We start from the raw sequence: 21,966 nt of genomic DNA, 5'->3' as shown, positions 1-21,966 counted from the left end.
GTTCGGCCACAGATCCTTTTTTATACACATTGAAATGTCAGACAACAAGCAGCTATATCTTAGTTACAAAAGTACAAGAGAGTGATGATATTTTAACCATTTGGCACACATTAGCAGTATACCAAGCAAACAACTTCTACGGGATTTAAACCCATTTATCTGTACCAGAGTCATATTTAGGGCTACAAACTGCAGTTTTAGATGAAATATGATAGGGGAATTTTCACTGTTTAAAATTAGCTACCAGAAGAACCCATAAAATCAAGTAAATATAATATAAATATATTTAAACTGTCAAAGGAAAATATAAAGTGCCTTAGAATTCTAACTGGATTCTATTGTTCATATGAGAGTGCACACAGTTTCACAATCGGCCTCAATCATATACGTTATCCAGGGCCATCCTTAGGATTTATGGGGCCCTATGCATTATTAAACTGGTGCCCCTATGCTCCACTGAAGGTGGTCCCCAGCTGGTGCCATTGACCAGTGTGTCGAGGGGGCACTGCCTCCCCCCCCCACGGACCCCCAGAACACCCCTCTCCCCATTGCTGACACACCAAGCTTCATACGCAGTGGTTCAAGGCAGGCTTTGTGCTGTCACATGGGGGCACAGGCAGGATCCAGGGAGGGACTCCCCGGGGCAGGAGCGGCAGAGGCTGGCGCCTCAGCTGACTGGCTGAGGAGCAAGTGAGGGAGGGGGCAGGGAGAAGCCCGCTGGCTGAGCGCAGGGGAGGGGCCAGAGAAGAGAGGATTCCAGCCACGGCCAGCAAGGGGAATGGTGCCCCAAATTTTTGGGTGCCCTACGCAGCTGCATATGCCTAAGGACAGTCCTGACATTATCCTGCTTTCACATAAAAGTTTTAAAACAAAAATCCATATAAAAATGTAAGGCTACAACCATTAGCAATGCTGCAAAAAATTTCCCGTAAAGTTGAGTTCTCATAGCAAGTGAAGATAGTTCTTTATTACTCAATAACATGAGGAAATTTATAAAATACATGGTATATATGGAATATATGGTCAACATATGCTGCTGCAGTAAAAGTTAAGTTCAGATATCTCATTCCTTCTAGGCTAATAAATTATCAGTTTACACCCTGGAATGGAGAAATTCCCAGATCTCCAATATTACACTAGCTCTTGCTGTTATACCAGAGCTTGAAATAGTGACATTTTGATATCTAGAATCCAAATAAGAATTTGAGAGCTTTTTAAAATGTATTAGTTATATTTTTATCTCGGTCTCCAAGTCTGCATAATAGGATTCATGGCCTTTCAGCAACCTGGTTTTACAGGGGGAATGAAATAAAAGAAAGACAGAGGGAGTTCCGATTACATTTTAAATTTTTTTTTCAAACACTTCCAGAAACAGAGTTTCTTTTAAGTATGTGGCATATACTGAATCTAGGATAGTTTGGTGCAATATATAGGATTTATCAGCATGGGTCAGGTATAATCACTGCATTTATGAAATGTGGCCATCCCAAACTCAGGCTCATCATCCATCTCCCTCTCCCTCTCCCACACACACACACACACATATATTCATTCAGAGCCTATGAACTAATGAATTTAAAATAATTAAATGAATTTAGTGCTCATGAAAGTTTCCAGATTGACAGAAGTAGGCATCTGTTAATTATCTATCCAACAGTTCTGACGGGAGCAAGAGCAGTTCCAACTGTCCCAATATAACTGAACACTGACATCTAGGGGTAGCTGGGTAGTTCATGGTACACCAGTCCCAGAACTAGTGTTTTTAAAAGAAACTAAAATGCTGAGTTTTAGGTAGACCAGGTGGGGCAAAGGATTAATACACAAGCCTTATGCTTCATGACACATGTTCAAATTTGGTCTTGATATTAAAAAGAAAAAAAAGTCATTGGGTAACCCGTCTTAGCTACATCATAAAACCTATCACTCCCTTTGGCAAGATTGTCAGAGAGGACCATGGACGAAACTAGAGAGTTGTGCACATCAGCACTGACAGAGTAGTCTGAATAAGCTTATACAACACTTACTGGCGCTGTTCCTAGCTTGCTTTACTTCCAGGAGTAACAACATCTATCCCATAAGCACCCTCATACCCACACAAAGAGTCTGCTTTTAATATGCTGCTTACCAAAGGCTGCTGTGGTTGCACTGCTTGGAGACCAATCGCCTGCTGTCGACCCTCTTGCTGCTGCTGCTGCAACTGAAAGAACATCGCCATGGTAACAGTAATAATATGTATACATGTATTATATTATATAAATGATTAATAGCAACAGCAGCAGCAGCCTTTTTATTTGAGAAGGCATAGCAGCCTCTCGCCGTTCCAGGGATACATATCATGGAATTTGGCTTTTCGTTACTTATCTTTCTAAGCTATGATATTTGTATGCTTTTAGTGTTGGTTGAGGAAGGCGTGTTCCTCACTATAATATTTAGGAGCTGAACCCTACCGTTCTCTCCATTTGCACAGTGCCGGCCACATCATGGATGATGAACAACAAATATTTACAATCCAGTGTTCATAATATTTATCGAAGAGACATATTGCAGAAACAGATTTAAAAGGCTTTCTGTATGGTATAGTCAGCTGTTAACTGTATACCCACATAAGTTTATCCATAATTTTTTAAAAAATTAGTTCTTGGCATTAGAGTTAAAGCATGAAAATAATTATATCGTCACCAAAAACACAAAGTATTTTTAATGTGTGTTGCTTTTACCTCTGTCAACCCCAGTGTGGTGTTTTGGTTTTTAACTGCCAAACTGAGAGTTAACTACCAAATTGGGGTACATCAATAAATCAGAAGAATAGAAAATATTATAGACAGGGGCTGTTTCCACCCAACTTTAGTTCTGGCATATACATATTCTTATAGTCAAATAATACTGTAATAACCTAAAACTATAGATGATGTGTGTTGATTATAGCGATTGTCACAGCTCAATATCCTGAGGCACAGAGGAGGTTACTGGAGAGGAAAAAAGGCTCATCATGAATCTTTTGACAAATTAGTTTTTTGCTGAAAAATGCTGATTCATTGGGAAGGTTTCTCAGATCCAGGATGATATTTCTGTTCAAAACAAGAGAGAGACTGACCCCAAAATAGCAAATAGCCCAGCAGTTAGGGCCCTAACCACCAGGCTATTGACTATTCTGGGATGGGTCTCTCTCAGTCTCTCCTGTTGGAACTCTTCCACTTCGTATAAATAATTAAATATTCACTGGACTAGGGGGCAGAGGAGGGAGATTGACTCCACAGCATGGCAGCTAAGGTACTCACCTGTGACATGGGAGATACAGGTTAAAGCCAATATCTGATTCAGAGAATAAGGCCCCACATTCGCTTTTCATTAACACAACCAAGTGCCCTACCTGAAGGAGTCGCTGTTGTCGAATTTGCTGTTGTCTCTGTCTCATCTGTTCCTGAGGCAGCTGTACCGAGTTAAGGTTTGGGTGAGGAGCTGTGGTTGGTACAGTATCAAGTCCCCCTCCGACCAAGGAACTCTGTTGCAAAGGCTGATGAGTCAGTCTGAATGAGAAGAATCTATTTCAGGGTAACTATTTAATTTACAGACAAAGATCAAATAAGTGTGAGTGTTCACCTCTCTGGATTAAAATTTGTTCTTTGTATATTTGAAACGCATGTTTTACAGGAAGATTGTATTTTCAAGCAAGAATATTTAGGAAAAAAGTATCCAGTGCTATTATCTAATAACTGAACTGGATAGTAATATATTGTTGAAATCAATATCTGTATATTAATTAAACTAAAGAGAAGAAATCCAGCTACTCAACATTTCTGAGTTTGAATGAGCAGCCAGCTTCTACACTGCATGTAACATTCATTGTAGAACTAAGAAGGAGGCATTCTGCACCAGCCTTACAATTTTGTTCTAGACAAAAAACATGTTAAGATTAACTTGAGGCTGAGAATATCAGTATTTTGGAATAAAAACATTGCAAGGATGATGTAATTATCTCCAAAACAAGCATTATAAACCCAGGACATTCAGAGTTAAGCTTAAACTTAAAAGAAATCCAAGCCTATTAAAGTATAAAAATGCACAACCCAAACAACCTTAACTCTGCCCTCCAGCAACACTATGCATTAAATGTACAACTCTGATTAATACACATTCATCTGTAGTCCTAGATTAAACTGATTTTGGAACACACTAAATATTTTTTAATTTCCCCCCATAATAATATAATGCTGTGCCTAAATTTGAAGTGATTTAGGCACATGAAATGTGGCCTCAAAAGGGGAGTTTTAGTCTGCGGATGGTTTAGAACTGAATTCACATAGAGAAAGAAGAACCTCATGTGTGATAGGGAATAACAACCTATGCCCTGCTGCCTAACTGATAAATCAGTGTTACTCCAGAATATGTGAGACTGAATTCAGTGTGGGACATGTTCTCATTGTGTGCATGAGCTGGATTTTGACATGAAGATTAATGCTTATTTATTTGTAAACTGATTAAAGAAAACTGTCGTTAGTGTATTCCAGTTGTGGTGTAATTTAGTAATGAGAAGCAGGTGAGGTAAGGACACACTAACATTACAGTAAAAATTGTAAATACACCCAAATTAGGAGATATCTCATTGGTTGGACACTGAGGGAGACAATTCATTTCCCTAACAGGATAGTTAGTTTTGGAACATGGCCAAGGCTTGGCCATTTTTGTAACAAACCCAAGATGATTAATGCTTTGTTGTTAGCAGCCCACCATTCAATCATCAGAAGATGGAAATTATCTCTTCCCAACAGAAGAAAAAGTTGGACACAAACTTGATGCTGTTGCTGAGATGAAAAAATGGATATTTGGCCCTAAGGATAAAAATCAGTTACTCTACAATGCAAGGGCCAGGATTATAATTTTTAACAATGCTGAGGACATTTAAGGTGAACTGTGAAGCAGAACGGACTGAGAGCACTTCAGGGCAATGACTGTTCAACTTCTACTTGTACAGGATCAAGCACAGACCTGATCCTAATCAGGGCCTCTTGGCACCACTCCAATCAGGCTACGATTTTCAAAGGAGCCAAAGGGAACTGAAGATCCAAATCCCAATGAATTTTAATGGAATCTGGGTGCCTAACTCTCCTAGGCTGTTTTGAAAATCCCAGCAGAAATAGATTTAGAAAATGCCTTTTATTGTTCCATTGGTGTGCATAAAAATGGCCTTAAACTTTTTATTTTTTATTAAGTTGGGGGAAGCGGCGGTTACATTTTTTCCTGCATATTTTTTTGCATGATTTGAAATATATCAAGTCCTCAGAACGCCCACCCTGCTGGAGAGATCTCTCGAGTGTCTGGGTGATGGGCATGAGGCTGGAACCTGAAATGCGGCTAGCCTTCTCACCACCGGAAACAGCAGGGATACTGATTCTGAGATCATGTCATGATAAAAATTAAGTTTTAAGGTAAAATTAAATACACAAAATTTTAATACCTATATATTTGTTTTTACAATACATTTAAAATAGTGTCTTTAGCCAGGACTGATAGCTACTTAGTTTTTCTAAGCAACCAATTCACCTACTGAAAAATAGAAAAGTTCATGAATGCAAAGTTTATGTAAACCAGCAACAAGCCTTTTTTATTTTATCCTGTGGACCTATGCAAGTCCCACTGAAGTTATTATTAATATTATTATTATTTTCACAGGAGCACCTTTGGGCTAGGTGTCACACTTTCAGGATAACTGCCCCTGTACTCCCCTCACCTAACCCCCCCCTTCCCCCCCGGAGTTCCCAGTCAAGTCTCAGGCCTCCAGCCATGATCTGTCTTTGGGAAGGGGCCCGTGTCCCACTCCCTTCTGACCAGGGTTTAAGGCTGTACAGCTGCCTGCTATACAGTGTGATATCCCCAGCACGCCCGTCTGCCTAATGGCCAGTGCCCATGCTTTGCTTTCTTGTCTCGGAGAATGACCAGCATATGCAGCAGTTATATGCTACTACACAGCTCTTTCCCAGCAGAATATATTTATTCTCAGGGCAAAGCATCACAGAGAAAACACAAAAAAACAATAAAACTTCCAAAAGACTTACTAAGCATACCAGAATTCGCCCATCTTCCACATGGGGTTTAAGGCTGTACAGGTAGGCCAGAACCCCTTCCTAGCCTTCAAAAACTCCTGTCTGTTTGCTCACTCAGAAAGAAGGCCCTCAGTCAGTTTAAACTCACCCTTTAAATACCCAACATTTTCTCTTTGTTGCTTAGTCAGCGACAAACCCAGCCTGAACCAGCATATGCAAATCCAAGGAGCTAGTGACTCTCCAAAGTTGTTTACAGTCCCAGGGGTAGTCTCCTCCTACTGTTTTTAGTTCCTATCGGAGCTGTGGTAACCCTTCCCGAGGAGTAGGACACAAACCTACATACATCATTCATAAATTTAATACAGTGGTTCTCAAAGATACTGCATGGCATTGCAATATCTGTACAAGCACATAATGAGACAGCCCCTGCCCCAAAGTCTTTACAGTCTAAAAATACAAACCAAAGTGTGCAAGAGGAAACAGAGGAAAGGAAGGGGAAAATTTGCCCAAGGTCACGCAACAGAATCCAGGAATCCTGATGCCCAGTTCAGTGCCTTATCCACTAACCCATTCTATCTCATTAACAGGAAAACTGCCATTGACTTCACCGGGAGCTGCATCAGGCCATAAGTTAATTAAGCATATTTTAGAAATACTTTATAGTCCTAGGTCAAACCTGAAGCTTTATTCTTGGAGTTTGAGAACGCTTTACAATACCCAAATCAGCATATTGTACAAGATTAAAATCAGGTACTGGGCATGTGTTAGTCTCTAAAACTTTGGTTCAGATTAGTCATTTTGACTGTAATGACTTATACAACTAAGAAATGGAATCAACGTGCTTCAGGCTGACTTTGAAACATAACATCTGCAGCAAAAGAAAGCCAACAACTATTCTATCCTCAAGTCCCTGCAGTTAACGTGACCTCAGAGATGCTTTCAGCAAAGCGTGGGAAGTCTTTTAAAGTGTCCTTTTAAAAGCAGGCTTTTGAATCATATCTATCCCATTACAATTAGGGATACATAAATTTGTAGAGTCTGAGATTTTTCAAATCTTGAAAACTTTTTGTTTTCAAAACAATTTTGAGTTTGCGAAACTTTCACACCTATAATTTAACCTGTTTTTTCAAGGAACATTTTCAACTAGAAATGCACATTTTAACCCAGAGTAAAACGTGCTCCATATTAGGGACAGAAAAGCACTCTAAAAACTAGACTGGCACAAGTGACTGGCTGGTATGTACTGTGCCAGTGGGATTTTCAGAAGCACTTGGCATTGGTCTAACACTGCTCTTATTGAAGCTGATGGTAAAACTCTCATGGGACTTCAATAGAAGCAGAGTTAGGCCAACACATGGCGACTTTTGAAAATCCCAGCCTATATTTTCATTAGAATTTCCCTCTTTCCCCACCTCTCCATTGATTTAATTTCCATCCACTCTGCCTGCTTTCTGTTCCATTTCCCCCTCTTGATTTTTCCTTCCCTTAATGCTACTCCTCTGACAGTCTCTCCTAGGCAGAACATAAATGCCACTACATCTGAGCTGAACTTTCAAACTAGTGATGATCTAGTGCATTCAAACATAAGCAAAGTAAAATTGCCCTTCGCTAGTTCAATGACTGAGCAGATCTTGTGTTTCTTAGACTTTCCAGCATTTATTTCCCTATTGATCCTGCAGGATTTATGCATGTAAACCAGATTATGGTATAGTGTTATCTTGGCAAGTTCTCTGTGTACTATGGATCCAAAATGCACTTATATACAGAAGGGCTCCATTGTGCAGATGCTGCACCAATACAGAGAATGACCCAGTCTGTGCCCAAACAATTTACAATCTACGGTAGAACCTCAAAGATACAAACACCAGTTACCGAGTTCTTGACCAAATGGACACCCTCTGGAACTAATCAGGATGGACACAGACACGGACACACACACAAAAATACTTTACTGCCTCAGGGCCCTAGCCATGGGGCTCAGGGTTTTAGCCGGGGTGGCGTTAGAGCTGCAGCTGCAGAGTGAGGGGGGTCAGGGCTCCAGGCAGGGGATGGGGTCAAGGCTTCAGACCCTTCAGAGCACCAGGGCTTCAGTCCCGTGGCTCCGTTCCCAGCTTCAGCCCCGTGGAGGACGATGGGGCTTGGGGCTTTAGCTACGAGGGGAGCGCTGGTTTCAGCCCCAGAACTCCCCAGTAGCCCCAGCACCCCCCACCCAGCTGAAACTGGGAGCAAAACTGTGGGAAGCCCCAAGCCACAGTGCCCCCCAAGGGCAGAAGTCGGGAATGGAACTGCAGGGCTGAAGCCCTGAGCCCCAGAGTTCCCCCCAGATCTAAAGCCCTGAGCCCTGGTGCTCCCGAGGGTCAGAAGCTCTGACCTACCCCTGCCCAGAGCCCTGTCCGTCCATCCCCTCCCATACCCTGCGGCTGCAGCCCCAACCACTCCATCCCAGTGGCCGAAGTGCGTAACGTCTTGTTCAGAGTTATGGACATTTCAGAGTTATGGACAACCTCCATTCCCAAGGTGTTCATAACTCTGAGGTTCTACTGTAATTGAAAACAAGCAGCAACAAGTGACTATAACAAACAGTGGGCGGGAAGTGGGAGGGAGAACAAACGTAACAGCTGCAAGACTCGCCATTAACCTCATTCTTATTAATGGATATAATTTTAAATCAAGTATTAGAGCTATATACCAAGACCACAAAGTCCCTGTGATATAATAAATCAGAAGAACATGTAAAGCCTTACCGCTGAGTGCCTGTTAAAGGCTGAATATAAGCAACAGCCTGCTGTTGAATGTACCCACTTGGCTGTTGTTGCATCTGTCTTAGTCTTTCCATCAGAGCTGGATTGGAATGAGTTGCTGGATACGTTCTGGGGTTGTAGCTGGGTGAAAGCACTACACCACCAGCCTGCTGTTGTTGCAAAGGCATCTGAGTACTGTACATTGTGTATCCATGAGGCACAGTCTGCATGGAAAACAGCCCATGGTACAATTTAACAAAGGCCACATGTTCATCTCCTTAAGCCATTAAAGAAAAAAAAGTAACCTTTATTAAAAAGCAAAATCCGGACAATGGAGCCCTCAGTAAAACATTCTGCTGTGTAATTATACCAAACAGCAATTACCCTTATATTTTAATACTGTTTTTCTCTTTTTCTAATAGGCCCATTCAGCTGCAGTGTGAACACATTCATTTCCGTTTTTAATTTACATCTTGCCTAGTTATTCAGTGCTTAATCAGGAGTGGTGCCTAGGGTCTTCAGCACCAACACTTCTTTTTGGTATCAGTAGCATCATGATGACACAATGAGAGTAGCAAAGTCAGTGATCCCAACCTCACTCTAACCAGGCTGGATTTCAGACTCAATACTGCGGTACACATGGACTTTACAGACAGATCATTGGGAAAAGATTAGAAGCCTGCCAAAAAGATTTGTTTGACTAAACTATGCAGGAACTAGAGAACTGTCAATAACTTTTCATTCAGGGTGAAATTCGAAGACTCACTACTTAAGTCCCAATTAAGCCTTTAATGCAGGTCTTAAATGGGATGTAGGGCACTGCTTGGACTCTCTGCACTGAGGTGAATTTCATGCGTATACCTTACGGCCTGTAGCAAATGTTCCATAGGAGTAGCTCAGTACCTGTGCCTGCTGTAACCCTGGGTACTGTGGAAGCTGGGAAGAAGGACGTACTTGCTGAGCGAAAATAGCGGCCTGATCTATTGGCTGGCTCTGAAAGACAAAGTACAAATCAAATAAAATCTGCTTATTCTAAATAAAAGTCTCTGTTTCTGTCCATTGACTCAAACAGCTCATGCAGTTAAGTTTTACACTTATTTTATGAACAGAATTAACCAGTTTCCAACCTTTTTCCATCAAGAAAATTCTGTTTTCTGACACTGAACTGACCACTGAGCAATATGTGCATCTACATCTGTCTGGGGGAGGAGGTGGTGGTAAGAAAGGTTATCTTTTGTTCAGCTCAGAAACACTACTGTAAGCACAGCAATGCAGTGAAAAAAACAACAATCATCTAGTCAGTAGAGAGGCTATAACTTAAAAATAAGGTCTGGAATACAACTGGCTCTTCTGTTTTACAAAAGTAATAAATTCTTGAGGGCAGTGCACTGAATTATGCAGAAGACACATCAATACACTAAAAATCACTTGCTTTAATATGCAAAGAATAACTTTCTGGAGCCATTATGATCAATTATTGTAAGAACTACCCCTCATAACAGAAAGCGCAAACAATGAAAATAAAGGACTATGGTTATCATAAGGTGCTCAGATATTATGGTGAAATATAAATACTTATTGAATAGGCAGACAGCAATGCAACCATTTCCAGTTTAGCCTGAAAACACATGCAGCACTTTTGCTCATCAAGACTCCCATATGATGATTTTAAATTGTCTGCTATAAGTAAGTATATGAATTGTGACACAGTCAGTTAGAGTCCATACAAACTAAATGCACCCAAGCAAGTGAGGTCAGTGGTGCAATAGCAAAGTTCATTACAATTTAATTTTCAAAAGTGAACACGTTAATGGGGATGTCCCTGACAAATAACAAGACACTAAAAGATTTAAATTGCCACTCGTATACTGGTTCTGAAGGGAAGAATGATTAAGAAAATATGAATGTTGGGCACAAATTCGAGATCATGCAGGTCACCAATTTGCAAGTGAAAAACGGAGAGAAGTATAATGAAACATTTTTTCTGAGATTCTGAAGCCTCAAACAGATTAATTGGACAACTGTCCTAATCACTACAGCTCAGATTTTTAGAGTATTTAGGTGTTGCTGTGCTCAGCATTGCAACTCCTACGTGATCATGGAGCCTAAGTGTCATTTTCAAAAGGGATTTAGGCACTTAGGAGTCTAAATCCCATTGACAGTAGCTAAAATCACCTTCATCCTCAGTATCTAAATCACCTTTGAAAATGAGATTTAGGCTCCTAAATCAGTTAGGGGTTGCAACACTGAGGGCTGCAACACCTAAATACCAAAAATCTGGGCCCAAGGACTCAAGCCACCAAACATTTGCAGACATAACTAAAATTACAGGAGCTTCAAGGTTCAAAGCTTTTCATTCAGACTTTGCATTGAGCTTCACTTTCCCCAACAAAAAACCAACCAACCAACAAAAACCAAAAGCCCCAAAAGAAAAACAAACCATCAGATGCGTTATCACCACATACAAGCAAAACACCGGCACTATCATTCAATGCACTGCCAATAACGATGTTGCCACGAGTGCCATCAGTGAGACAAAGAGTAATGCCACTTGCAGATACCGCCTCAAGAGCAACAGGAATTTTTCTTTATAACTCACTCTCATCCTGTTAATAATCACATTGTTGGAAGCTATACAAACTATCGAAATGTGGTAGTAAACAAACAGGCCTAAGTTTAACTATTATTTGGACACTGCCACAAAATCGTCAGGAAAATAGACTTGGGGCATAAAGAGATCAGTACGGTCTGAGTGGACTCCCCACAGAGAGACTGTGATACTCTATACCTCAAAGCAGCCCCCTGGTGCCCCCATATTCACCACTGACATATAATTATGATATGTTTTGAACAAAGTATGCCTTGTAAGGTATCATTTTAAAAGTGTTGATCTGCTGAACATTAATATCCTGTTGGATTGTATGTGCTGTCATTATATGTAAAGTTTGGAAGTTTTGCTATGTGTGTGTTACTGAAATATGTTGTGAGATTGGGAACACTCACAACCAGCCTTTCAGATGCAGCAATGGAGTAGCTAGATGTGCTTATGTCCGCTTAAAAGGAATTCATTCTCCCAACAGCCATCCCAGAAGACTTTTCAGAGAGAGCATATAAACACTGCTTGACCAAAAGGGGCGGACCCCCACGTCACAAGCATGGAACTTTCCAGTAAGCTGGAATAAACTATAAAAGAAAAGAAGTGACATCATCACTTGACCTCTCTCTCCCCTCCTCCAACTCAACGTCTGGAAGACAAAGACTTTGAACTGGAAAGGGTGGTTTTAACTCAGCTGTCAGAGTGAGGCATTATTTGATTCAAATCCTGTCTAGTTTGTAGAACTGAGACTGCAAACGTATTTTTGTTTCTTAAGTAACCAACTTTGATCTCTACACTTGTTACTTGTAATCACTTAATACATCTGTTTTAATTTTACCTAAAACAGTGTGTTTTGGTTGAAGTGTTTGGGAAATCTCAGCTCAGTTTACAAAGGCTATGGTGTGTCCTCTCTCACACCAAGGAAGGTACAGACTGGGTAATGAACTTACGCTGGTCAGGCTTCTGACCAGTGAAAGACGGTACCGTTCTGGGAGACAAGCCTGGGGAGTGACGTGGGAATTGGCTGGGGGCTCTCTATTGTTGGTTCACGAGTGACTGGCAAAGCATTCTTGTAACTCAGTTGCGTGTGACCCTGCCTGTGGATGTCTGTGTAAGTGCAGCTCCTGCCAGAGGTTTGTGGCTTAACAATAGTATCACAACGTGAGAGCAATATCCCAGGTTGGTGGTACAGAGGGCTCAGCAGTCCCACAGTCCAGGGAACCCCGTCACAGAGACATCACCCTGAGAAGGGGTAACTGAGTTTGGCTGGAGAGCCAGACAAAGCCCAACCTCCTGAAAACCTGGGGTTGGTTGTACTGTAATCTGGGAAAAGACCAGCAGAAAGGTCTCAAGGCCTGAAACCAGATGCCCACATTCTTTTCTAGGGGTTCTGTGGAATGTGTCAGCCTTTTGTCATCATTGCTTCTGGTTCTTCTACTGATAAATATGTCCAACTGGCAATGAAGTCAATGGAGAATGGAATTTTGTCCACTGATACAAGCCCTTATTTAATAATGGCCCCATTCAACTCCCACTGAAATCAATGGAAACACTTCCATAAACTTCAGTGGGAGTTGGATTGAGCCCTAATTCATGAAGAAAATGCTGACTAGATGCATGATTTCACTGACAGAACCAAGTTGTAGGTAGGACCCCCCAAATTAAATTACTCTTGTTCACAAAATTCATATGCAGGCTTTTCTCAACAATTAAAAGGTACAATCTGAAGCCCAGCAGGCTAAGTTCTATGAGTTACAAAGCAGAGCATATTTTTATTTATGACAACAAACTAAGAGGTACTACTTGAGCAATAAGGCATTAGGTCAGACAAGAGCTATCGGTCTAGGCAAAATTGAACTTTAAACCAAAAAGCTATTAACTAGGCAGGATACAAATCAACTTTATCCAGAGCAGCAGGCAACCACAGAGAAAATTCCAATGTTGTGAGCAAGAATTCTGTGATTGTTTTTGATAAATTCTAAAGGCCTATCAGAACAGGCATCATTTAGTCAGGAGTAAACTAGCATGCAAGTTAATTGGTGAGAAATGGAATCATGCATGCATGTAACAAAAATGAGCACTTCTGAGAGCGGATGCAAGCTTACAGTAGTAACATTATCTTATGATCTGATCATGTATAAAATAAAATGCAGCAAAGCTCACTGCAACTGGAACTGAACTGAATACACTGTCTGGTACGTTGTGTGGTCATAAGTTATCTTTTATAGAAAGGCAATAGAATTGAGTAGCCTGAGCTACCTCAGCCAGGTTGGCAACAACATCTGTGTTTGGAAACAGAGAGCAAAACACTAACACTTATTTAGACTGTAAATATCATGGTTTGATACATTTGTACAAAATGAAAGACTCCACTGTATGCCCACAATAAATCTAGGCTTGTTTTATTAACTGCACAGATGCCAAACTATATCCCTTTGCTGCCAAGTCTCTAGTAAATAAAAATATGTATTGCAAATATATAAAATATTAAAATCACAGCATCCAGCAGATATTTTTACAAAGATTGATTTAGTTTGTCTGTCAATTAATGCTTTACCAACATAAACAGTGCTCCCGGGACAGGAAGTAAGGCACACAACCGACTTTGAAACTTAACTTTCCCAATCAATAATGCCTTACAAGCCATCAACACAGCTTTTAGAATGTGAACCTCAACAAGCCACAGCAATAGATTAATTTTTTAATCAATTAATTTAATTAATTTTTTAAAAAAATATTTTGGGTGAAATTCCTGGCCCCATTGAAATTAATGGCACAACTCTTATTGACTTCAACAGGGTAAGGATTTTACCCCTTGTCTGCTGACAACATGTCAATTCACAAGCCGTTTAGGTCAGATTTTCCAAATTTTAAATGTTAGATTATCAAAGGTGCTCAGCACTCAAAATGTCCACACTGTGACACTTGTAGGCAGATTTTTAAAAGGCCTCAGCTTTAATAGACCACCTAACATGCTTAGATTTTTTTTTGAAAACTTGGCCATTTATCTTGGTGCCTAAATGGGAGCTACGCCCTATTGAAGCCTGACTCTGGATAATAGACACCCCAGAGACAAAATATCCTTTCATAAAAGGTTAGCTAGAAAAGGTATATGATTTTCTCCAATTTCTGATAAAAACTAAGTACTAATACAAAAATGTTAAATATGCTACACACTATATTTATCATGAAACATCATTTATCTTCTAACTTCTGAAAAGGGGATAAGGGTTTATGTTTCAGTATTTAGCACTCCTATGTCAACATGTCATACTGATTTTTTTACTTGATGCAAAATCTAAAATACATTTATTATAAAACTTGCTTTCCCAGGTGGCTCAGTAATATGACAGCAGTGCACTGCACAGTCCATGCATGAGATCTGAGATCACAAGCATTTTGGGGGCTCCGAGTACAGAGGGACAAGGGAGAACTCTGCTTCCATTGATGAAATGGCAGAACTACTATCCACTTATGGAATGGAATTAAGTGCTTCTCTGGAATTTCTAATGGCATGAAATAGGGTGCTGAGAAGCATGTTGCCCACACTACTTTTACAGCTCCTCTGTCAGTCAATCCATGGAGCAGTCCTGGGAACACTGTTGCAGAATCTCATAAGTCTCATTTTACTAAATGATTAAAACTGGCATAATAGGAGCTCAAAGCAGGAAGGAGTTGGAAGGTAAAAACTGGAACAAAACCAGCAATCAGCGTGAAGATATGGGCAGTATGTGAAGATATGGGTCATGCTTGGACGCGTGTGGCATCAGAAACATCTCTCTTTTAATCTTTTAGAACAAAAAATATGAAATATTTAAAACAGGAAAATAATGATAAAGTTATTGGAAACATTTGTCATAAAGGAACACTCCATGTGTGCATGTGTATATGTAATCTACACATAGGGTGACCAGATGTCCCGATAAAATCAGGGTTGTCCCAATATTGAACTCTCTGTCCCATGTCCCGACCGATGTATGATCAGGACGCCATTTGTCCCAATATTGTAGGGTTGCCAGGTCTCCGATTGACGCAGGGTTGGCAGGCTCCCTACCTGGCTGGCTATGCACAGCTCCCCAGAAGTGGCGATATCTCCCTCTGGGTCCTAGGTGCAGGGACAGCCAGGGGGACTCCGCGTGCTGCCCCTGCCATGAGCGCTGGCTCTGCAGCTCCCATTGGCTGGGAACCGTGGCCAATGGGAGCTGTGGAGGTGGTGCCTGCCCACAAGGCAGCCCGCAGGGCAACCTAGCTGTGCCTCCGCCTAGGACCCAGAGGGAAATGTTGCCACTTCCAGGGAGCCACCTGAGGTAGGCACCACCCAGAATCCACACATACCCCCCCGCACTCCAACTCACTGCCCCAGAGCTGAGCCCCCTCCTGCACCCAAACTCCCTCCCAGAGTCAGCACCCCAAACCCCCCCTCCCACACCCCAACTCACTGCCCCAGCCCTGAGATTCCTCCTGTTGCAGCAGTGGCTGGAGTCTGGGCTGCGCGCCCCAGACCCGTAGCATGCGTCGGTGCCAGGCTTATGCGTCCCTGACACGCAGTTTCCACGGGGGCTGGAGCACCCCCAACCCACAGCATTCAGCGGTGGCTGGAGCCAGGGCCTCGTGCCCCCCGACCTGTGGCATGGGCTGGAGCCGGGGCTATGCGTCCCCGACCTGTGGCTTGTGGCTGGAGCTGGGACCATGTGTCCCTGCGGCTTGGAGCGGGGGCTGGAGCCAGGCCATGCGCCTCCCATGGCAACTTCCTAGGGCTGTGCACCTCCCTCCCCCATGGTTCTGGTGGGGGCTATGAGCCTGTGGCTGCCCCCACCCCCCACCATGTGTTCCAATATTTTTACTCTTGCAATCTGGTCACCCTAGTTACACACATGCACATACTCTATCTGAGCAACAGGGGAGCTCAAAGCATATCATTCTCATTTACAGCAAATTGCGCAGCTTGTGCGTTGAAAGAAATGCATGTTTGTGCAAAAGAAAAAAAAGTTGAAGACAGCAGTGTGGTTACCATTATGTTGTCAAAGCCTTCTTGAAGAGCTACAGCAGTGTTACAGACATCCTAAAGGAAAAGAACAGGCGAGAAAATGGCAAACAACACAGAGAACAAATATTAGCTTTGGTTCATTAGCAAAGTTGTTCCCTTAACCCAAACACTATTATTATACATAAATGATTTCAATTTATATGATATTTTATAACATGGCTATTGCATTGATGAGAAAAGACTAGTGACATTCTTTCATAATTGTCTTAACTTTACTATACATCCATCATTAGCAGTAACACAATCCACTTACTAATCCTTCTAAAGATAATACATTTGGTATCAGATACGTTTACACCCTTTTATTTTTAATCCTTTTGCCATTTTAAGAAGAGCCTGATAAACAACTGAGAACATGATAGGTGAATATTGTCTAAGACAAATGATTTCAAATGCAGCTCATGTTCAATAGTTTTGCACAAGCTATTTAAAATAAACGAGTTTAAGAGTAAAAAGGTTCAGGGTATCACAGAAGGTCTGGGGACCTGACCACAACTCTCATTTCTTGGCAAAAAGGAAAAAAAATTGCCGGAATGGATTTTAATCAACAGGCTTGGCCAAAACTAGACACAACCAGACAACTGATTCTGTGAAATGTGGTCATTGGGCTAGGCAGCTAAGCATTTGAAAGACAGCTATTAATCATCATCAACAGGTTGTCATGTCTTCAATGGTCCATCTCCCAATGCAGAAAATTCCCAAACCCTATAGCGTGCACAGGTAAATGGAGGAATCTGGTTTGGAAATTGGGAGTAACTGCCCTGGATTAGGAAATATCTTTTATTGGGCCAACTTCTGTTTGTGAGAAAGACAAGCTTTTGAGCCACACCTCTGGGGCTCTTTTTCAGGTCTGAGAAAGCATCACAGCTAAATGCAAGGTAGAACAGATTGTTTAGCATAACGACTGAACTGGGTCTAATAAAAGATATTACCTCACCCACCTTCTCTCTCTATTGGATTAGGAAAGCCACACTGGAGCAGGCAAACTGACCTGGAAAAAGCGGTTTGTTAAGCAGGTCCTGGAGACATTATAGAGAAGAGTTGATATTTAGAGAGCAAGGGAGGCTGTCAGTCTTAACAGAGAGGGGATTACCTTCAAGATATGTAAACTATTCAGCTCTTCCCTTTTTACCTGAGAATGCCCTATCTAGATTATGGGAAGTGTAAATATCGATGTGTTAAGCAAATGGTTTCTTTTGTTTTAATTGTATTTTCCCCTCTATTTTTAATAAATATATAGATTACTGTTATATGGACAGTTCCATGCAAACAACCTCAAACAGCACCATCAAGGAGAGAGGCTACAGTGTAGAGTTTCTGGTATCCAGTCACAATCAGCTGGTTTTGCTATCAGCCCATAGAGGGTGAACACAAGAGGAGACGTCAACAGACCTGGGAGGAGATGAGAGCCAGAGGAGGTGCAGGTCACACAGATAATAACATCACCTGCATACACTCTACTTGCTCTTCTCCATAGATCCAATCCTCAAAAGTTCTGTGCACCTGCTCACTGAGCGACATTGAGCATTTTCAAAACTCGCTGAAATCAATGGAGTGCGAGGGGAAGTAGCAGTTTCACAGTATCAGATTGAAAACAGGTTACAGACACACCAGCTATTCAACAGCAATGAGATTACTGCATCTGACGCACAACTCCATAGTAATGCACTTCACAGAAAAATATCCATCTAAGCAATTACATTTATCATCAAATTATGTACTTTATCTGATACTGTTTTAACTCATGCTGAAGCAGTTCAAATCTGCAGTAGGCCATATTAGAAAAGTCTTTTTAACTGTTCTCTTTTTAAAACAATTTTTTACAAAATATTTCTATTTAAAAACATGGTAAAATAATGTCAATGAGAGCTTTTTTCCTGAATTTACAGTACTTGAAATATCATTAAAATAAGTGTACATCCACACTGGAAGAACATGCATATTCTATATGTTCCTCAGAACAAAAATATGGAAGGTGAGTAAACATTGCATCTGTGGACTGCTTTCCACAATATGTTTTGCATTATCATGCAGATCTAATAAAAACAAATATTTGATGTCCTATGTTTAGGAGGAACATAACCACTAAGGTCTGAGCTACACTGGGGGGGGAGGGGTGTATCGACCTAAGTTACGCAACTTCAGCTACATGACTAACATAGCTGAAGTCGACGTACTTAGATCTACTTACTGTGGTGTCTCCACTATGGTAAGCTCTCCCGTCGACTCCGCCTGTGCCTCTCGCCCTGATATAGTATCGGAGTTGATGGGAGAGCACTCGGCGGTCCATTTATCGCGTCTAGACTAGATGCGATAAATCAACCCCCGCTGGATCGATCGCTGCCCGTTGATCCAGCTGGTAACATAGACAAGCCCTAAGTCATCAGCAAGTGATTCATTTCTAGCCATAGCTGACACAGAAACATCACATCTCCTGGGAACAGAAAGATACGGTTAAGGCGATCTTACAGACTGTCAGAATACTGATATCAGGGCATCACAAAGAGTTTGTTTTGTAGCAGATAAATCTACAGGGAATTTAGATCTCAACCACAACTTCCTAGTCCCATAGCTAGATTAACACACTCAAGGGCTATATTTATTCATCTTAAAACTGGCTGACTGGCTGGTTATCTTCTGATCCTCTTAACACAACATACCTAACTGCACTTAGACTCTCATTGTGCAACACAGGCTGGACACCTACTCCAAGCATTTGTAATTCATGGTTTCCCTCATTGAATCTTTACACTTACCATTAAAATCAACCGAAAGTCTAGTGTCAACACCATAGACATTTTCTACATGAAAGCGGATGTATACATTCTTAATCACAATTAGTAAAATATATGTTCTTTCCATCAGCAATTGTTTGTCTTTAATAAATAAATGGTGCCAGATTCTGCTGTTACTCTAGGATACAACTCTGATACAACTACACCCATATACGTGCAAAGCAGCTGTATTGCAGTCAATGGTGTTACTCTGGCATTATACTAACATTACTTTGGTCAAAATGTGACTCATTTATGTCTTAATGTATCTTATTTTAAAATGATCTAGGTTATACATTGCAGAAAACAAACAGCCAAGAAACATACTATTTTATTGTAATAAAAATATCTAATTTTACTCTGTCATTTAAATCATAGCAATCACCTTATTACAACTTAGTAAATTCATTCACCAAAATAACACAAAAAAGTGACTTCCAAATGTCTAATGCAACTGTTATATATTAATCCTTCATTCTTCATTGTACACAATAAAATTAATAGAAAAAAAATAAATCACATATTTTTCCCCTAACTAAACAAAAATCTTTATACTGCCTGTTTGTATTTTCTGTCAGAAAATTGTCCTTCAGGAATACTAAAAATTGCTTACAGGTGTTTTATGGTGCTAATAAAGCATAGCAGTGTTATATGATTTCTGTACAGGAATTTTAAACAGTCTATAAACTATTATAGGATTCCTTGTAATTCACAATAGCCTTTTATTCTATATGTAATATTTGAAATCAGTGGAGCAAATAGTTTTTAACAGAGACTGGTATTTATTTTATAGCTAAAAGTTTTTAACAGAATGGCATTTACAGTCCTACCAGCTCAAAAGTGTTGGTTCCTTCTGGATTTATACACAAGAATCTAGGGGGTCCTATAGAATTGCATACTATGGATGTTTTGTGAAATAGACCGTGCTACCTATGTCAATGAGTAACATCTCCAACTTTCCAGATGACAGCAACATACAGAAATAGAAATATTTAAGAAACTCTCTTTGCTTCACCACATCTTAAAAAAATATAGCTTATGATGGTGGTGCCCAAAACTTACCGAATGCCTTAAATAAAGATAACATTTGCAACTGCTAACATTTTTTGGTCTTTTCTTTCCCCCCTTCCAGGTTTCAAAGTATTTCCTGTACTAAGCCCAGGGAAATAAAAATAAATATTGCAAATGGTGAGGTGACCATGTCTTTTTCACTTAGGTAAAACTGGCAAATTTTTCAGTCCCACTACTGTATTTGAACTATGGAGGAAAAGGCTGCAAAGCACTCACAAGAATTTCTGGTTGCACTACAGCATGTGCTTGGGAAGCCTGTGAAAGCAATTTATACTTTTAAAGCGCTTATCTACACTCAGATTATTTTGCCAAAATTTTCCCCATAGTTGCTAATACCTGTGCAACTCCGCCAGTGCATTAAACCTTAGTGTAGGTAAGACTCAGAGCAGATCTAAACTATGTGGTGTTAAAAATGCGAGCAGACAGAGGAGCCATCTCTACACTACCACTACTGAAGCAGATCACATGGTGTTAGCAATGAGGGGAATATTTTGTTAATACGTTTAGAGTAGACAGCTACAGATGCTGTCAGCAGGCCATTTAATCACAGATAAAAGTCCCAGGAAACAGATTAAACCACAGAGTGCCTTCTGAGCCTGGCATTATATACACAACCTTAGCAGTGACCAACCCAAATGTCTGTATCAAGCCCTCTTGTCTATTCATAAAACTGCACAGGTTTAACAAAAGGTTTAAAAACTAATTTAGTGAATCCAACGCAAAACACCTATCTGGCTATTCTTAAATTGATATAAATCTGGTGTATATTGATGTATCTTAAACTGATTCATTACCAAATTTAATTAAATGTATTACTCTTTTGCTGGTATAAGCTGCATCTAACACAGGTTTTTTTGTCAGCATAACTATTACGGTTAGGGGTGTTCTTAAATGAGAGGATAAAACAATTAGGAGTGTAGTTTAGGCTTCTGCATTACGACTCAGATTTTATTCACCTAAGCACAATATATGTAACACTACTTATTCAGGCAGAGATTTGCTGAAATCTCTATACTCTAGCATGTGAATATGAAGTCAATAGGACCTTTAAGTAAGTAGTACTGAGTTGGGCCCTTAATAATGTTGCTTAATATTGGAAATCTTGTAGCTGGGTTACTTTCTATGAAACAGGAAATGCTGGGTCACAATATATGGTTGATCATTACACCTAATTTTAATATAATTTGAGATCTTATTTCTTATTAGTAGGAATTTTTTTTAGTCTTATCCTGTTTGTAATTTGTATTATCTTTAAAACTGCAACTAAAACTAAGCAAAACAATTGAAGTTATTTTTTTCCTTTTTATATTTTATTGACTGACATGTTCTTCTAAACCTTTGTTAACTTCTTAATTCTTTGATAAAAAGAAAATAGTATTCAGTAAAAGGTCTTGGGGGTAGGCACTGTTATATATTTGCACTGTGCCTAGCACAATGGAGACCTGGTCTCTACGTGCGACAGTAATAAATAATAATAATAAAATATCTGAAACCCCCAAACTATTCTCTGCTGTTCATAGTTATATTTTTGCCTGTTGCCCTGATGAGCCCCCCAAATTTAGCAACAGACCATAGTGTCTGTGGGATTAGGACTAGGAGTGGGAAGAAACCAAGGAACAGCTGCTCTCTGTAGCTTCCCTAGGATGTGGGTGGATTTCAAGTGGAAAGCTGCCCAGGAGTTCCTGCTGTTCAGAAT

The 21,966-nt window shown here is 40.5% G+C and overlaps 1 protein-coding gene across 3 annotated transcripts in view; it reads right to left on the bottom strand.

The window, feature by feature from the left end:
* Nucleotides 1-21,966, bottom strand: part of MED12L (mediator complex subunit 12L) — a 300,960-nt gene that overhangs the window by 11,944 nt on the left and 267,050 nt on the right. For 2 of the 3 annotated variants that reach the window (XM_045029735.1, XM_045029736.1), the window contains 4 exons: nucleotides 9,686-9,775; nucleotides 8,786-9,006; nucleotides 3,371-3,527; nucleotides 2,126-2,197 (listed from right to left, as the gene is read on the bottom strand). In XM_045029735.1, coding sequence (XP_044885670.1) covers nucleotides 2,126-2,197; nucleotides 3,371-3,527; nucleotides 8,786-9,006; nucleotides 9,686-9,775 — 540 coding nt within the window. Of the gene's footprint in view, nucleotides 1-2,125; nucleotides 2,198-3,370; nucleotides 3,528-8,785; nucleotides 9,007-9,685; nucleotides 9,776-16,389; nucleotides 16,441-21,966 lie in introns of all 3 variants that reach the window. The other variant, XM_045029734.1, reaches the window with a different exon arrangement.

Source organism: Mauremys mutica, chromosome 9 (genome assembly GCF_020497125.1).
Source record: "Mauremys mutica isolate MM-2020 ecotype Southern chromosome 9, ASM2049712v1, whole genome shotgun sequence".
NCBI lineage: Eukaryota > Metazoa > Chordata > Testudines > Geoemydidae > Mauremys > Mauremys mutica.
The sequence above is the reverse complement of the archived record's forward strand: the minus strand, read 5'-3'. Positions and strand labels throughout refer to the sequence as shown.